This window comes from Trichomonascus vanleenenianus (genome assembly GCF_965637985.1).
Source record: "Trichomonascus vanleenenianus strain CLIB 3782 genome assembly, contig: TRVA0_011S, whole genome shotgun sequence".
Lineage (NCBI taxonomy): Eukaryota > Fungi > Ascomycota > Dipodascomycetes > Dipodascales > Trichomonascaceae > Blastobotrys > Blastobotrys vanleenenianus.
This window is the reverse complement of record NW_027481876.1, coordinates 146,881-163,043: the sequence shown is the minus strand read 5'-3', so window position 1 is coordinate 163,043 and position 16,163 is coordinate 146,881. Positions and strand designations below refer to the sequence as shown.

The following is a 16,163-nucleotide window of genomic DNA, read 5'->3' as shown; positions in this document are numbered from 1 at the left end:
TTCCACCTCCCAAACGACACCACCGCACCGTGTACCGCAACCCCCCCCCTGGGTAGATGATGGAGAGCGACGAGAACGGCAAGATCGCGCTCGATGAGGAGCTGGGTGACTCCGTGGTGGATACGGGCGTGCCGCTCGGGGACTACCAGGATGCCGCTGACCAGCAATACCATTTGCAGGATCAGGACCCGCTAGCGCACCTCCAGGGCATGCGGCAGGAGACCATCCACGACGACTCGATCCAGATCAGACCCAATATCCCGTGCATTGGATACGAGTACCGGGACACTGAGGGTCTGGGCGATGAAATGAATGAGTGGTTTGATTACGAGGACCCGGAGGAGGCTGTCGTTGAGGGAAAACGCGTCTTCACCGAGAGGTTTGGCCGGTGGGGCAAGCTGTCTTCTCAAGAGCACTCCGACATTGTCAGGAAACTTTTAATTGGGGACCCGGATTTGGATCAATTGCTGGCTCTGGGTTATGTATGCATGGGGAGCTTTGGCGACGCCAGCACTGTAGAGGCCCATTTGTGGCAGGCCAAGGACAATTGTCGGTTAGTGTGGCACAGTGGCGGACTCAATTGGCTGTACAGAGTGTGTTTGGACCTGCTGGACCGGCGATGTCCGCCCACTCTGGCGCAAATTGTGTCTCGAGGGCTCCACAGTGCAAAGGAAGAAGATGCTTCATCGATTAATGGGTATAAGAAGCTGAGGTGCGCCCTAACGTGCCTGTATTTCATGATTGAGTGCCTCAGAGGCGACTCCAAGTTCTCTGCTGACCTGTGGGGACTCAAGCCCGGAATTCTGCCTACTCTCATGACCGTAACTATGCGATTAAAGTGGGCTCACGAATCGATCCTGCCCTCAAAACAGCTGCTGCTACTTGTTTGGAAGTGCATTCTGTGTCTTTTTGGTGACAGCGAGAAACTCAAAACGTCCAAAAAGCACCAGGATGCGAAGTACCACACTGGCGATGACGACAGCATGAGTAACGGAAACGAAATTACGACTAATGACCACCATGATGACCATAGAACTAAGCAAGATGACGACGACGACAAGGCAAGCCTTATTGCTTCGCCACTCGACTACCATGCATTTAGAGAGGATCTAGTATCACGATACCCGTCATACATCCCGCCGCCCTCAAAGCTCCCGGAAAGCTACAACAACAACCAGAGCATCACGCACTATATCGAGATCCCGCGGCCCGCCCACATGCAAGCATCCAATGCCTCGCTGCCGCCACCAACCGTCCACATTGCGACTCCGGCTCCATCACCGCCCTCGACACCTGCCATCGCCTCAGGCCAGCGGGTGCGCAAGTCGGGCTTCATGTCGAACCCAGCCTACCCGTTTATCCACCCGACTGACGAAGGATCTGTGCCGGACAGCATTATAGAGGGAAGCGAGCTGTTCGCCTCAAGAGTGCGCACCAAGCCGTCCATGGTGCAGCTGTGGCAGGAAAGAGAGCGATTTATGAAGTACGAGCGCGGCTGGACTGACGAATCGCTTCTTGAAGTTAAAGAAACAATGGGGCAAGACGGCGGAACGCCTCGCGAAGAGGGCATTGAGCGGTTGGAACGAGTTGAGGAGTTTTATCGCGATTACTTCCACCATCTCGGCGCGTATGTAGACATTGTTCTGCGTATCATGCTCGGTTTCATCAACTTTAACGGTAGCGGCGCCGAGTACCTGGGACTTGAGAAGATGCGGGCCAAGGAAATTAACTTCAAGGCTATCAGCGGCATCCTGCTCCTCCTATCTCAGTGGCTCAAAGCGTCGCATATTCTCAAGTACGAATACTTCTGCACGGTCCTGTTCGACTCGCGGTTCTATCTGCTCGTCTACAAGTTTCTGTACACCCAGGACATTTTGGAGCGCGTTTTGTACGTCCCCGAGGTGCCACGGCTCAACTTCCTGGCGCAATGCCGCGAGCACAGCGACAGCGCGTCCATCGATTACGGTCTGACCCTGCGCGACATTGAGACTATCTCGGCGTGCGAGGCCAAGCAGCGCGGCAAAGTCGATGCCTTTTCCAAGCGGTACATGTTCGCGCTCATCAATTTCCTGCGAGTACTGCGCAAGATCATCAAGGGCAAGACGCAGAGAGTGCTCATTGTCGCCGAGCTTCCGTCGGATACGCTTAAGCGGAGCCTTGTAATTTACCACCGCGCTATCTGGCGCGTCGTGCTTGACATATTCAAGTCTCAGGTGCCGTTTAATGGGCGCAAGTGGAAGTCCAACAACATGGAGCTCGTGTCGGCCATCTACCTGCATTGTAAAGCACGTCTGCGCGAAGATTGGCTCTCGGGGACTGATATTAACGCAGAAGTTGACGATGCATACCCGCAAGAGGTCGCCATTCGGTCTCTGGTGAGGTTCTACAACGAGACTCGCTACGAGGAGCACAGATCACCGCCCGACAAGCCGGGGTTCTTTGCTCAGGAACTTGACGCTCTTTCCACCTCTTTGTTCCAAAAAAGATTTAATTAATATAACTGTCTTCACTATTTAGTACTTTTCCAATTCTTAGGGCGCACAAATGCGGTACAGCTAGCCAATTGATGACAAAGTGAATTTTTGTTACTGGTATGTTACTGGTATGTGAACGGTTATCAGTACACTATGCATTTTAAACGGCCTAACCAGAGACGTTAATAGATTATTACCACTCCTATAACTTGATTATTTTGCGATATTGTCTGAAATTCCTAGTAAACGCGGGGTAAAAAAAAAACCGGACGTTTAATATGTGATTTCATAGAGAGGTGTTAAGGGCATTTAGAACGATTGGTCATACCAGGTGGCACAGCAAAAATTGCAAAGAGTCATTCTGAACGTATTCGTAGCCCAGATGTAGTAAATTAATGATGACCAGAGTCATCGTGTGTCCAAAGAGTTCCCGCCGACAGCACGGCACCAATGATCGCTGCTGCGGCGTCAAGGTGACTAAATGGCTGCCACTAAACACACAAGCATAAATAGAGCAATTTCTTTCGTTCTCGTGGCACAGTAAAATGACAGTAGAAAGATTACTAGTAAGAGGCGGGATTTCGCTTACTCCGCCAAGAAAAAGTGACGCGGAGGCGATAACAGATGCCATGAATGATGACCGGATCACAGCCACGCTCGCCGGACCACCATATGACCCGTACACCTTAGAGCATGCCTACGAATACATCGCTCGGGCTCAGAACAAGACATATCGGGGCACCAAAAAGATCTGGGCCATCCGAAACGGTGCCGACGAGCTCATAGGTGCTATAAACATTAGGCCATCTGACGACGAAGACCCGCATGTCACCATCATTAAGCCAAAAAGCGAAGAGAGAGAAGCAGATTTCGGATTCTGGCTGCACCCTGATTACCGGGGCTCAGGAATCATGACGGAGGTGCTAAGAACCATGATAGACCAACTCGGCATACCCTGGGGGTTCAAGGTATACATTGGCAGCAGTATGAAGGACAATTGGGCAAGTAGAAGGACATTTGAGAAGTGCGGCTTCAAGTTCATTCGCGAAGAGTTGCAAGCGATGGAGAAACTGACTACGAAGGAGAAGTTCGACCTGTGGTATTACAAGTTGGTCATTGAGTAGATAACTCAATTGTATATTTTTTATTACGATAGTACTACCGGTATTGTCAATACAATTGATATATATTCCAGCTGAGCTCGAAAAGTCGTGATAGTTCTGGTTAATCTACGTATCAATACAGTGTAGTGAAAACTGAGAGTGTAAGAATGATGAGCAATACAAGAAATCATCGTGTCTCGCTAAAACAGGTCCAAGGCTAAATTTTACATAAATTATAACTCTCTTGAAAGATCTTTAAAATAAATCACTGTTGTATGAGTTGCACGAATAAAGCACGTTTTATGTCAACTGAGTTTACCTAAGGCAATTGCACGGAGATAACAAGCGGTGGTAAACTCATCGTTTAACAACGTCGATGCTAAAGCACCTAGCTAACAAAAACCATTATAGGCTCAAACATATAGACAAAACTACCGTGGTTATCGTATGGATCAAAAACCAGGGGGCTACAATACGCGTCTCTTAATGTTTGGCGTCGGTTTGGTGTCGGTCGGGCTATCGCGAAAATCAAATCACCCCAACTACCGAGCAGCTACGAAAGGAGGTATATGAGCGAGAGAAAGATCCTTGATCTGCTAGGCCGGCTAGTGGACCAGATCGTTTCGCCGGACTTGCATCCGAACGACCGGACGTTCCTGACCGAGAGCTGCTATGATCTCATCGCAAAAGATAAGGAGAGCGCCCAGTCGCGACGGAGCAGCGACTACAGCGACCTGCAACATGCGACCAGCGTCATTCTCGAGCGGATGGGTCAGGCCGATGCGACGCGGCTCTCGGGACTCGTGTCGTGGCTCAACGACCTATATGGACGGGGCGTGCTGCGCAAGCCCGGCGAAGTGGTGAGCTTCCTCAACCTAGTGTCGCGGTCTAATGAGGAGCTCATGAGCGAGCGCTTCAAGCAGCTGAGCCTGCAAAAGAGTCCCGAGGGTTCTTATGATGAGGAATCCGAAGACATTAACATTGGAGACATCATTCGGAAGCTGCATGAAGACCAATCGCCAAAAGATGCAGATCTGACCCACGACGTGCCTTATACGCTCCAGGGGCTGCGTACGGCGAACTTTAAGTGGGTCCCTCAGGATGGCGGATATTCACTGGAGCTGCCCAGGACTATTCCGTGGCCTTTGGTGGGGCTGCTGAATCAATTGCTGGAGCCGGCCCTATTGTATCGCCATTTGAGGGATGTAGTAGACAGACCAGGGCCAGAGAGTCTAGTCAAACAGAGCCTCATGAGCTCTATTAATACGGAGCTTCAAAACTACTTGGCATTGGTGGGCGTAATTGAGAACCAGATAAGAAGGAATAAGAGCGACACTTCTATAACCCTGCGCCGGTGCGTGATCCTGCTCCAGGAGGCCACACTGGGGCTTAGATTGTTGTATGCGATAGCCCAGGGAAGTGAAACAGTTAGTGGCGGTGGCCCTGTTTTGTCGCTGCTCAACAATTACGTGTATCATGGAGATGAGTTCGTGTCGGAATTTGCCAAGCGTTTACTGGAAGCGGTCTCAAAGCCGTTCTATGCCATGTTGAACCATTGGGTGACAAGCGGCGCTTTGGTAGACCCCCACAATGAGTTTTTTGTATACATAGCCGACCCGTCGTCGACATGGGAGGGCCGGTTTGGGTGCGATATGGCCAAGGTCCCGTCATACATGTCGGAGCGCGTGGCTAATGAGGTCTTCGAGACAGGCAAAACGCTCTATTTCATACGTTCTGCCTGCGATGATACAGCATGGCTCGATGCGCGAAGAGCTGCGACGACAAAACCGATTGAGGACTACGAAGCGCTCCAGGAGGTCATGACTAAGGGATATGCTGAGGTCGTGGAACACCTCAATCGGGTACTAAAGGAGAAGTTCCACCTAGATCTGCATCTCCAAGCCCTAAAAGACTATTTGCTTCTTGGTAAAGGCGACTTTGTACAGGTGCTAGTGGAGACTGCGGCACCAATTCTCGAGAAGCCTGCAAACCGACTATTGCGACACCACCTTACCTCGACCTTAGAAACGGCGATCCGCACATCCAACGCACAGTACGATTCGCCTGAGGTGCTTAAGAGTCTCGACGCAAGAATGCTCGAGCTCGGACACGGCGATATAGGCTGGGACGTATTCACCCTCGACTACCGCGTAGACAGACCGCTCGACGTCGTTTTATTAAACCGCCAGTCCATGACCGAGTATTTACGAGTGTTCAACTTTTTGTGGCGTATTAAGCGAGTCTCCTACTCGTTGTACACCGGCTGGCGCAAGATGGCGACCGGTGCGCGAAGCGGGTTGTTACGCGGCGGAGAAGCAGAGCAATGGAACATGGTGCGCCAGGTATACCAAGAGATGGTGCATTTCATCAACGAAATGCAGTACTATATTAACTACGAAGTGGTTGAGCTTGCGTGGACAGCATTGAAGAAAGACTTAGAGGCAGACGGGCTCACCGTTGACGAGATCATGGCGTCACACCGCAAGTACCTCGAGCAGATCACATTCAAGGGTTTGTTGGGTGGTGAGGATGCGCTTATGGGCGAACTCCACGAGATACTCAAGCGTATGTTGCTGTTCAAAGACAGCGTTGACGGACTGTTTGACGTTGCCCTGCGATTGAGAACAGTCGAGGACCAATCGCTGGTAGACCGGTTCAACTCGATATGTGATTACATTCTGACGATAAAAGCGCAGTTTGAGAAGAACGTGACGCGGCTCGTCTACGAACTCAGCAAACAGGACGACGCGGAGATGCGATTTTTGGGGGTCCGTCTCGACTTTAACGGGTTCTATTCTTCCCAGTAACTATTTATATGACGATTGATATAACCATGCATTCAGCCCCCAAGTTCAATCGAAGCAGTTGTTAACAATGGGGGGACCAGTCCCCCCAAACCCCCCTGAGGCTCCGCTTCGCGGAGAGATCTTGTAGTGATCAATGACCTCCGCGAAGCGGAGCTAAGGGGGTTTGGGGGCTGGCCCCCAAGTGCATCGAATCAATGAAATATTTTATGAGAACGAAGACATCACGTTCCTACCGTAATCTATAAGTTAAGGTTCTTGAAGAACTTGTAAGCAAGCTCAACCCCGAGGAAAGTAGCAGCGTTGGCCGGGAAGGATCGCAGCAGGGCTGGGCCGATACCGGGGAAGAATGCCTTGAAGCCACCGCTTCGGTAGATGCTCTTGGTAACCTGGCCAATCGACTGTGGCACCTGCGAGGACTGCAGGTTGGACTTGATAGTGTCAATTGGGAACACTGGAACCCACATGGCGACACCGGCCATACCACCGGCGAAAGTGATGGCACCAAGCGAAAGCTCCGAGTCCTTTGGAGTCAACTTCTTCTTGAGGATCTCGTAAGTAGCAAAATACAGAGCCGAACCGGGACCGTCTCGGCACAGAGTAGCGACAGAACCCTTGAAGACAGATCGCAGGCCTCCCTCCTTGTACAAATGCTTGACGACGTCGAAAGCGCCATTGAACTGCTTGCCGGTGGTCTTGCCCTGGCCCTGCAGCTGGAGAATGACCTTGACTCGCTCGAATGGCGCAGCCACGGCGGTAGTGGGGATGGCCGACAGGAAGCCGGCCGCCGAGATCTGCGCGACTGAAAGGTGGGGCCCTTCAACGGTCGATACTGACCGCACAATTCGCTGGCCCAGATCATAGCCCCAGAAGGAAATGGCGAACATCGGAGTAACACCGGCCAGCGGAGCGGCCACACCCCGGTACAGGCCCTTAGCGCCATCCCTGGCAATAGTCTTCTTGACGACATCAAGAGTGCCAGCGTACTGTCCCGGCTGCGAGGTCTGGAGTCGCACCTTCATGAGATCGAACGGGTGGCCTACGAGAACGGCGCACACACCACCGAACCCACCAGCGATGAACGACTTGGTCTGACCCCAGATGGGACTCTCCTTGACTCTAATGGCCTCTACGGCCTCTATGTCCATTTGAAATGCTTCGTCCGACATTTTTATGGTGTTTTCTGGTCTCTGAGCAGCAGGTTTGCGGAGAATAGCGACTTTATATATATATGGAACGGCTGCAGGTGAGGCTGATGATGGGGGCTGTCGCGGTGTCGCCTCGGCTTTAACCGTGGCACCGAGCGTGGGAGGTCACCGTTCCCGTGTCAATCCCGGACTAATGGATGGGGTCCCCCAGACACCACCAGGACGACCCCAGAATTGATCGCTGCATGTGCGAAAAGAAATCAGAATCTGTTTTAACAGAACCTGTTTGGTTCATATATTGGTTCCTTTGCTCCCGGTATTAAAGGTTTGTATTTCATGATTCGTGAGCGTGAAAAGTGGGGTACCAAGGGAGCCTCGGGGCCGGGTCTTTTTGACACTTGCCGAGTAGATTATGTAGAATCAGCCGCATGGAATTGAGCTCTCAGCAATCCAGCTCGGTGCAGAGGGAGCAAAAAATCCGTAGCTCCGTGGACCTTACGGCTGGATGGAGATGTTGATGCAGGGTCTGTTGCATTACAAAAGTACAATACTGTATATATACATGGAGAATTATGTCATGGGGTTCTCCAGAAGCCCGGTTACTGTAGTTCCGGATGTGGGGGATGCAATTTGTTTTAGGCGGATACGTTCCGGACGTTAGGGTTTTCGTAGAGCTCGAGCATTCTTCGGCCTTTCCGCAGCAGGTGCTCAATGGTTGCAAACTCCTTCTTGGGCAGGGTTCTGTAGTGGTAGAACTGTGATCGGGCAAGCTGTCGGAAGTTGTCCTGTGACTCTTTTGGTTTTTTGTAGACCGTTCGAATGCATTGTCGGTAAAGGTGAAGGACTATCTGGTTAGCTTCTATCAGTAGTTATTCTAGTGGAAGTACTCTAGTTGAAGTACTCTAGTTGAAGAACTCTAGTTGAGGTACCCTAGTTGAAGCTGAAACATTACAAGATCAATTACACTCGCTCAACAATATCAATCGATAAAATTCGACCGTTAATAGTAATCGACCATCAAATTAAAAAAAATAAATTGTAAAAGCAATAGATCATGAAATATCCGAAATCAACGATTTTGAAAGCTGAAATATTATGAGATCAACAACTTTAAAAGGTGAAATATTACCCAATCAGCAATTTCAAAGCTTCAACTCTTAGGTGATTTCAAAGTTTTCAACTTCGTAGGATCCAACTCTTAGAGAACAAAAATAACTTACCGTCCTTCTGCAGCCCACTTAATCTGGCCATCTTTGATTTGATCCCCACAGAGATCTTGTTAATAGTCAACCTTGGCCCCGGTGATGGTGATTGGTTCTGCAGGCCGGTCGTCGTGGGCCGTTTTCACCTGGGCAATGCGCCGCACCGATCGGAGCCCCGAGCTAACCCGGCCAAAAATGGCCCCCGTCGACGAGTCGTCATCGAGCCAGGGCGTAGGGGCTAGCGTAATGTAGAACTGAGCAGATGTGGGGGACGCCATGGCGATGACCCCGGCTCCTGTATGGCGCAGCTTTGTGGTGGAGATGTCGTCTTTGGTGTACGGAGTCGTGTCGGTCGGGGTAGCACCGGCCTGGACGACGAACCCGGGAATGATCCGCGAGACGTGGCTGCCGTCGTAGTGCCCCCTCTGAACGAGCTGTTTGAATTTAGCGCATGTTTGCGGCGCGTGCTGCTCGTAGAGTTCGATTGTAATTGGGCCCATGCTGGTCTCCAGCGTGACGTAAGACATCTCTGATATCTTTTTTATACTATGTAATTGACCCGTTCAACTTATAAGCTGTTGATTGATGCGGCAATTGTAGTGATATGTAGAGTATCTCAAATATTCCGATATTTTCCAATATTCCAATATTGGTCTTCAATTACCGTGCTGGTATCGTAAACTTGTGTAACCAAAGTCAAGAAGCCCAGAGTAGAATAGATCTCTCTAATGGAGTCAATAAATGTAAAGTGTTTGCGAAAAAGAAGAAAAAAAAGAAGATCAAAGTTATCCCTTTTGTACTGCCAAATGTCACTAACGGGTTAATCACTATAATAGGTAGTGAAGTATTTAATGGTCAAGTTCACTAAAGTAGTGTACCAGTGTAGTAAGTGGTGACCTCCGATGGTATATGGTCGCTGAAAAATTAAAATTCACCACCAAACAGATCTAGCTGAATAGCCGATAAAAAACCACCTATTCCCACCCCGAAAAGTTTAGGAAGTTTAGGAAATGGGTATCTTGGAGAAAATCCAACAGATCCAGGAAGAGCTGGCCCGGACCCAGAAGAATAAGGCAACTGAATACCATATCGGTCTGCTCAAGGGCAAGCTGGCCCGGTACCGACAGCAACTGCTTGAACCACCACCAGGCTCCTCCTCCTCTCCTGGCCAAGGGTTCGAAGTATCAAAATCTGGTGATGCGCGTGTGGCCCTCATTGGTTTCCCCTCCGTGGGTAAGTCGTCGCTGCTCTCCAAAATCACCAAGACCAAGTCTGAAATCGCCCACTACTCGTTCACCACGCTGACGTCCGTCCCAGGCGTGCTCGAGTTCAACGGCGCAGAGATCCAGATCCTCGATTTGCCTGGTATTATCCAGGGAGCTGCCGAGGGCAAGGGTCGAGGTCGACAGGTCGTTGCGACGGCGAAGACCGCGGACCTTATTCTCATGGTCCTGGATGCGACCAAGCCAGACGACCAGCGACAGATCCTTGAGCGTGAACTGGAAGCAGTGGGCATCCGGCTCAACAGGCAGCCGCCTAACGTGTACTTCAAGATCAAGAAGGCCGGTGGGCTCAAGTTCAACGCGACCTCTCCGCCAAAATACCTCGACGAGAAGATGGTCGCCAACATTCTGCGAGACTACAAGATCCACAATGCCGACGTGCTTATCCGAGACGACGAGGTTACTGTGGAGGACTTTATTGATGTGATCAACGCGTCACACCGATCTTACATACCATGCCTTTACTGCTACAACAAGATTGACGCTGTGTCGCTGGAGGAGACTGACCGGCTAGCGCGACAGCCCAACTCGGTTGTCATTTCTGTGAGCATGGATCTGGGCATCCAGGACCTGCTCGACCGCATCTGGGCCGATCTGTCACTGCTGTGCATCTACACAAAGCGAAAGGGCGTCGAGCCCAACTTCACCGAGCCAATGGTCGTTCGAAAGTCCCGCAACACGGTTGAGGACGTGTGCGATTCTATCCACCGAGACTTCAAGAGCAAGTTCCGGTACGCATTGGTATGGGGGGTCTCTGCAAAGCACAGCCCGCAGAAGTGCGGCTTACAGCATCAAGTCTCTGAAGGCGACGTCATCTCCATCGTCACGAAGTAACCACGCATTCCTCTAGCAAAAATACATCTCCATCGTCACGAAAGTAACGACGCATTCCTCTAGCAAAAATACCTGTAACAACCATGCTTCTAGCAATGGAGGTATATGACATTGTAGTGCATTGTCCTCTAATTGAAAGTATGGTGCTCTTTTAGCACATTGTCCTCTATTAGACACAGCAATATGATAGAATGCTGCTCAAGCTGTTAACCCAGAGCTAGTTCTATAAGTATTCCAAGCTTCTCTATACCATTAAAAGACTGGTGATAGTTATACACATTAGTATTCATGTCATGCGAAGTATTTACAAGTAGAAACATAAAAAAGGCCTATTTCAGGCCGCCTCGCTTCTCGAGAATGTCCTTGGCCTCGTTCACCTTGGTGGCAAGGTATGGCGACCCGCCTCTATCGGGATGGTTGAGGATCATGATCTTTCGGTGGGTCTCCTTCAGCTTGTTCTTCGTCAGAGTCGACTCCCGCAGGTTGAGGATCTGAAGCGCCTCCTTGGGAGTCATCTTTGGCTCAAACCCGCCAGTGAAGAACGTTCGGCCACCCACACCTGGTCCTGGCTTCTTCAGAAGCGACCTGATCTGTTCCGAGTTAGCTAGCCCCTTCCAAGGCGGCGGAAAATATACTTACGACCAGACCGGCTGTGATCGCACCGACAGCCGAAACGACTGGATGCTCGGAGACAAAAGCCTCCACTTTGTCGTAAACTTGCTCGCCGAAGCCCTTTTCTTGCGACATGTCGCCTGTGTGAATTTTATGCGTGGGGTGGAATGGTGGTGAAAGATTTTTTGGGAGTAAATCACTTCAAACACGACCAACCGACGACACTCCGACTCCCAATCCACACATTACCGTATAGGTTGACGGGCAGGGGTGACTCGGAAAAATTAGAAAGATCAGTCCCGAAAGGCAAAAGCAGTACTAGCTATAATATTTAATAAACAAACAATAGAATAATCAGTAAATATTTAATAAACAAACAATACAGAATAAACAGTAATAACCGTAGCGCAATTACAGGACGTAGCGGAAGTTCTTATTCTCGCGGTCTGTCATGTCCTTTGATGCGAGTCCGCTGATAATAACAGGCGGTCCGTACTGCCGGTCGCGCTTCTTGTTCTCTCGACCCTGCCAGAGGCGAGACCCAATGGCTAGTACCACGCACACGATGGTGAAAATAGCGCTAGTCAGGAAGCTGGTGTTGAACATCGGTGCAGGAGAGGCACTGACCAAGAGCGAGCCCATAATGCTTCCAAAGCAGGTACCAATAAACACAGCGGTGCCTACGACGTACTTCTTGGTGTGGCCGCCGACGTTGCTGCTAACAAGCGAGACCACCATTCCTAAGGCGGCAATGACAAATGGGAAGAGCAGGAGTCCTGCGTATCGAGCGGCCCGCTTTGTTAACGGCGACTTCCAGATAATGAGAGCCCCCAACAGCTCAACTAGAAGTAGGAAAACGGTAAGGTAGTACCGCATGTTTGGGAATCGGCGAGCAATGAACGATGCACTCAATAGCGAGATGACTGTCATAGCTCCGAGCGGAGTCGCGAGAAGCAGTGCTTCGTTGCTGGAGAACCCCATTGACATGATGACATACGGCGAGAAGTTGGATAGAGCTGCTGCAGGAGCGTTGGCTAGAATGGAGAACGCCAAAACGAACCAAAACATATGGCTCGTAAGCGCTTCTTTCACCTGAGAGAACTGGAACTTCGTCTCGTGGGAGTTGGTCTGCTCATCTTGGAGACGTTTAACGCAGATCTGCTTTTGCCGCTCATTGAGCCACCAGGTGTTGCCTGGCTTGTCCGGCATGAAGACAAGCAAAATTAACCCCCAGCCCAAGGATATGGCATTGAGGATATAGAACATGTACTTCCACGGGTGGAGTGGGCCTCTGATCTTTGCCGTACCCCATCCGAGTACCGGACCAATAACGCTACCAGCACCGCCAGCACAGTACCAGAATCCTGATCGAGTCACTTGCTCTTTTCGGTTCCACCAGTAAGTGATATAAACAGTAAATATTGGACCCACACCGGACTCAAGCAGCCCAAGGAATACACGGTTGATAAGGATCCCTGTATAGGTGGTGCAAGAAGGTGTAGTCAGTCCTACTAGGGACCACAGAATGCAGGCCACAGCAATGACTTTGCCAGTTGGCAGCTTCTGCGCCAATACGGACCATGGGTAAGCACCGCAGAAATAGCCGACGTAGTAGATGAGAGTAGCCACAGAATAGCGCGTCGTATCAGTCAGAACGACGCCGTCCTTAATGCCAATTACCTTAACAAGGTCCAGATCCTCCAGCATGCCAAACAGAGCTGCTGCGCCAAACACGGCTTTGTCAAGATAGTCAAGGCCATAGGTGACCATCATCATGGGGATGATAACGAAGTCCAGTTTACGCACGAGACTTCTTTCCTCTTGATCTGTGTAGGTAACTTCAGCACCCTCATCTTTGATGTCCTCGACAATCCCTTGCTCTTTCTCGATAGTAGCGTTTGTGTCCCAGCGGGTGACGTCCTCTTTAGCAGGTTCCATTGCTGCGTTCAATTGCAATTTCACTACAGGATAGATATCATATTGGAAAAAGGCCCTTCTTAAATAACATCATCGAGGTACTTCTCTCCGCCTTAGTTTCATCTAGGTGTGTTTCTCTCCGCCTTCTTTTTACCTATCCAGGTGATCAGCTTGGCCAATTGTCGATATCCTCCTCAAGTAGAGCATGTACAATTGCCTGCAGAGTGGGCCATTACTTCCCGTATTTGCCCCGCAGATGCCATAGATCTCACTCATGCTGTCGGATACATGTGTGGAGAACGTCGGCTTACAACTCCCCATAATTACAAGTTTTACATTGATCCTTGGCGTACGGAAGCTATTTTCACAAATTGAGCCCGTTTATTGCCAACTGGAATTTTTCGCCCTCACATTTACAATGTTGCTTCTTTGATCTGATCAATCACTCTTAAGCTACTGTGGTTAAATCCTTGAGCAGTTGTCGCCTATAATTTTACTGCTGGAACTGCTCGAACTGCTATCTCCGCCGCTGCACACTCTGCAGGCATATTGCACACGGCGAAGTGGTCCCTGCGGCTAAGGTAACCCCACATAGTCCCCGACCGGCTTATCAGCCGTACCTGCGGGCCGCCTGCCGATGACCTTCCCGACACTTTCAAAGCCGTGCATTGCTGCTACGCTAACAATACCAATGGTCCACTACAGTCACCTCGGTAACCATGTGGTCCGTAAATCCTGTGAGTTCTTCAGAAACTTGTCCCCATAATTCAATCGACAAGAACATGTTAGATATTATTTGTTGTTCTACAATAGTCGTCCTGCGTACAACCTATTGCGAGGAATGACCTGAGTGTCTCAACTACTGTCTCAACCGCCGCAGATTATGCGGCTTGTCGATTATTACGAACGAATTAATGCCATAATGATTTGACTAGACCTTCGTTTGCGCTTCTCATTTTTGCCAGTTATGCTTTTCCGTCTGAACTGTTTCCTAAAGCGCCCGGCAAGGCTAGGCTTCTCCTCCTTGTGAGGATCCACAAGATCGATCCATGGCCCAGCAGAGTCTAGATGGACTGGCCCTGTATATCCCCGCTTGAGATACACTCTCCTGAGTATCCGTACTTGCATATCGGAGAAATACGCGGCATGGTTGTGTCTATCCACGGCCCAGATGCCGTCGTAGAAGAACAGCTGGCGCCGCCGCCTCTTAGCATCGCTATGATGGCCGGTTATGCGGTGTTTCTCTGAGAAGTGGTATTTCATTGCCTGTACAGGGTCGAGCTCGTCAACCGGGATTGCATAGGCTGAGATTTTTCCCGTGGGAAGATTAAGCACAATGAGCCCTACACCTGCTTCATGATTTGCAGTTAGAAGAACGCAGTCATCGGAGTGGTCCAGACGACATGTGTTCCACACCGTATGACGCCCACCAATTGAGCCAATATTAACTTGTAGTACTGGCTTCCATCCGCTCGTTCGGCCCTCCATGATTTGCTTGAATGGACAGGCGTATAATGTCCTTTTTTCTGGGCTAAAATAGACCAAGTGGTGCGATGTCAGCTGGTAGTCTCCACTGTGATCATACGGGTCCCACATATCACCGTCACTTGGTGGACTCTCTAGAATGTTCTCCATTTCGCCCGCTGGCTGTCCTGTAGCGGATTCATAGAGCTCAATGGCTTTTTGTGACACAATGGCAAAATAGGGGTGATCTGGTTTGGTCACCAACTGCGACAACCTGGGGACCTTCGACTTCACGACCCATTTAACCCCAGCCTCGGTAGCACATATAGCACTCAATAGCTCATCTCGACATGTTTCATGAAAAACCATCAATTCGCCATTACGCGGCCCGCTCAGGCGCAGTTTAGTGCCTAGCTCTGTCCGGTCATCCCCCTCTACAGTAACCTGTGATATCAAGCTGTGCGGCAGGGTCCATCGTCGCACTATCTTCGGTTTGTCTGGTACCGTCAGGGCTATTTCAATTGCATCTGTTGTAGAATCCACCCGGGCAGGGAACTGCCTCGTTTCAATGTACTCAAATGTTCGCTCGTTGAAATCCAAGATGCATACACCTTCTGATCTCTTTCCTCGGTGATGAAACTCAATGGGCGTCTTCCATTGACGCAAATATAGCCTACCACTGTCGTCATTAAGTCCGTCTATGCGCTTTCCATTGTGGATATTGATCTCCTTCACGGCACCGAAATTAGGTGGTATCAGGTTATAAGACGGTCTACGTACCATGCTATCGCTAACCACCCTGAACTCTCTTGGCCCCAATGTCCTTGCCTCCCAAATATACCGGAGTCCGGCTGCCAGCCAGCTCTTTTGGGGGTGGATAGCAGGACTCAATTCGAGTACAAGGTGCTTCACGAGATCTTCATCGCTAGCTTTTACGGCACGATTCCACTTTCGTCGCACCAGGGAACAGTGCCAGATATCTTCAAGATCGCCAGTATATTGAAAAATTATTTCCAGAACCGAATGAGGCATTTCAGGAGCATACACTGTCGTCGGCAAGCTTAATATCGACTGCTGCGACCGCGAAGACACGGGCGATAACAGGACGGATATACGTTTCGCCATCCCCTTTTTTTCTCTCCACTATACTGTAGAGGATGTAACCGCCCTTTGCCAGATTGCAATAGTTATATCTGTCCGACTACCCATGGCATGGAATACATCTGCCAGGGGCGGTCACACGCGACGATCGTCTATAGGTATCATCGGACCGTCCGCGTTCTAACACCGTCCTTCAACTGTTCAGTTCTGCACTAATAATA

At 50.2% G+C, this 16,163-nt stretch overlaps 10 protein-coding genes across 10 annotated transcripts; 4 read left to right on the top strand and 6 right to left on the bottom strand.

The window, feature by feature from the left end:
* Window positions 1–56: 56 nt before the first annotated feature.
* Window positions 57–2,495, top strand: FAR11 (Far11p; the record flags this gene model as incomplete). Its single annotated transcript, XM_076683859.1, has 1 exon — window positions 57–2,495. The coding sequence occupies one exon, from the start codon at window positions 57–59 to the stop codon at window positions 2,493–2,495; it is 2,439 nt and encodes an 812-aa protein (XP_076541906.1).
* A 608-nt stretch (window positions 2,496–3,103) lies between these two features.
* Window positions 3,104–3,598, top strand: TRVA0_011S01750 (GNAT family N-acetyltransferase; the record flags this gene model as incomplete). Its single annotated transcript, XM_076683858.1, has 1 exon — window positions 3,104–3,598. The coding sequence occupies one exon, from the start codon at window positions 3,104–3,106 to the stop codon at window positions 3,596–3,598; it is 495 nt and encodes a 164-aa protein (XP_076541905.1).
* Window positions 3,599–4,146: 548 nt separating this feature from the next.
* Window positions 4,147–6,384, top strand: SPC98 (Spc98p; the record flags this gene model as incomplete). Its single annotated transcript, XM_076683857.1, has 1 exon — window positions 4,147–6,384. The coding sequence occupies one exon, from the start codon at window positions 4,147–4,149 to the stop codon at window positions 6,382–6,384; it is 2,238 nt and encodes a 745-aa protein (XP_076541904.1).
* Window positions 6,385–6,623: 239 nt separating this feature from the next.
* On the bottom strand, window positions 6,624–7,550 carry CRC1 (carnitine:acyl carnitine antiporter; the record flags this gene model as incomplete). The annotated part of the gene is made up of 1 exon (XM_076683856.1): window positions 6,624–7,550. The coding sequence occupies one exon, from the start codon at window positions 7,548–7,550 to the stop codon at window positions 6,624–6,626; it is 927 nt and encodes a 308-aa protein (XP_076541903.1).
* A 614-nt stretch (window positions 7,551–8,164) lies between these two features.
* SDH6 (Sdh6p) lies at window positions 8,165–8,780 on the bottom strand (the record flags this gene model as incomplete). Its single annotated transcript, XM_076683855.1, has 2 exons — window positions 8,165–8,373; window positions 8,750–8,780. The coding sequence occupies 2 exons, from the start codon at window positions 8,778–8,780 to the stop codon at window positions 8,165–8,167; spliced, it is 240 nt and encodes a 79-aa protein (XP_076541902.1).
* Window positions 8,781–8,808: 28 nt separating this feature from the next.
* On the bottom strand, window positions 8,809–9,258 carry TRVA0_011S01662 (peptidylprolyl isomerase; the record flags this gene model as incomplete). The annotated part of the gene is made up of 1 exon (XM_076683854.1): window positions 8,809–9,258. The coding sequence occupies one exon, from the start codon at window positions 9,256–9,258 to the stop codon at window positions 8,809–8,811; it is 450 nt and encodes a 149-aa protein (XP_076541901.1).
* A 483-nt stretch (window positions 9,259–9,741) lies between these two features.
* RBG2 (Rbg2p) lies at window positions 9,742–10,848 on the top strand (the record flags this gene model as incomplete). Its single annotated transcript, XM_076683853.1, has 1 exon — window positions 9,742–10,848. The coding sequence occupies one exon, from the start codon at window positions 9,742–9,744 to the stop codon at window positions 10,846–10,848; it is 1,107 nt and encodes a 368-aa protein (XP_076541900.1).
* Window positions 10,849–11,177: 329 nt separating this feature from the next.
* PAM18 (Pam18p) lies at window positions 11,178–11,595 on the bottom strand (the record flags this gene model as incomplete). The annotated part of the gene is made up of 2 exons (XM_076683852.1): window positions 11,178–11,438; window positions 11,488–11,595. The coding sequence occupies 2 exons, from the start codon at window positions 11,593–11,595 to the stop codon at window positions 11,178–11,180; spliced, it is 369 nt and encodes a 122-aa protein (XP_076541899.1).
* A 276-nt stretch (window positions 11,596–11,871) lies between these two features.
* DAL5 (allantoate permease) lies at window positions 11,872–13,398 on the bottom strand (the record flags this gene model as incomplete). Its single annotated transcript, XM_076683851.1, has 1 exon — window positions 11,872–13,398. One exon carries the CDS (start codon window positions 13,396–13,398, stop codon window positions 11,872–11,874), a length of 1,527 nt encoding a protein of 508 aa, XP_076541898.1.
* An 879-nt stretch (window positions 13,399–14,277) lies between these two features.
* Window positions 14,278–15,966, bottom strand: TRVA0_011S01574 (uncharacterized protein; the record flags this gene model as incomplete). The annotated part of the gene is made up of 1 exon (XM_076683850.1): window positions 14,278–15,966. The coding sequence occupies one exon, from the start codon at window positions 15,964–15,966 to the stop codon at window positions 14,278–14,280; it is 1,689 nt and encodes a 562-aa protein (XP_076541897.1).
* Between the last annotated feature and the right edge of the window lie 197 nt (window positions 15,967–16,163).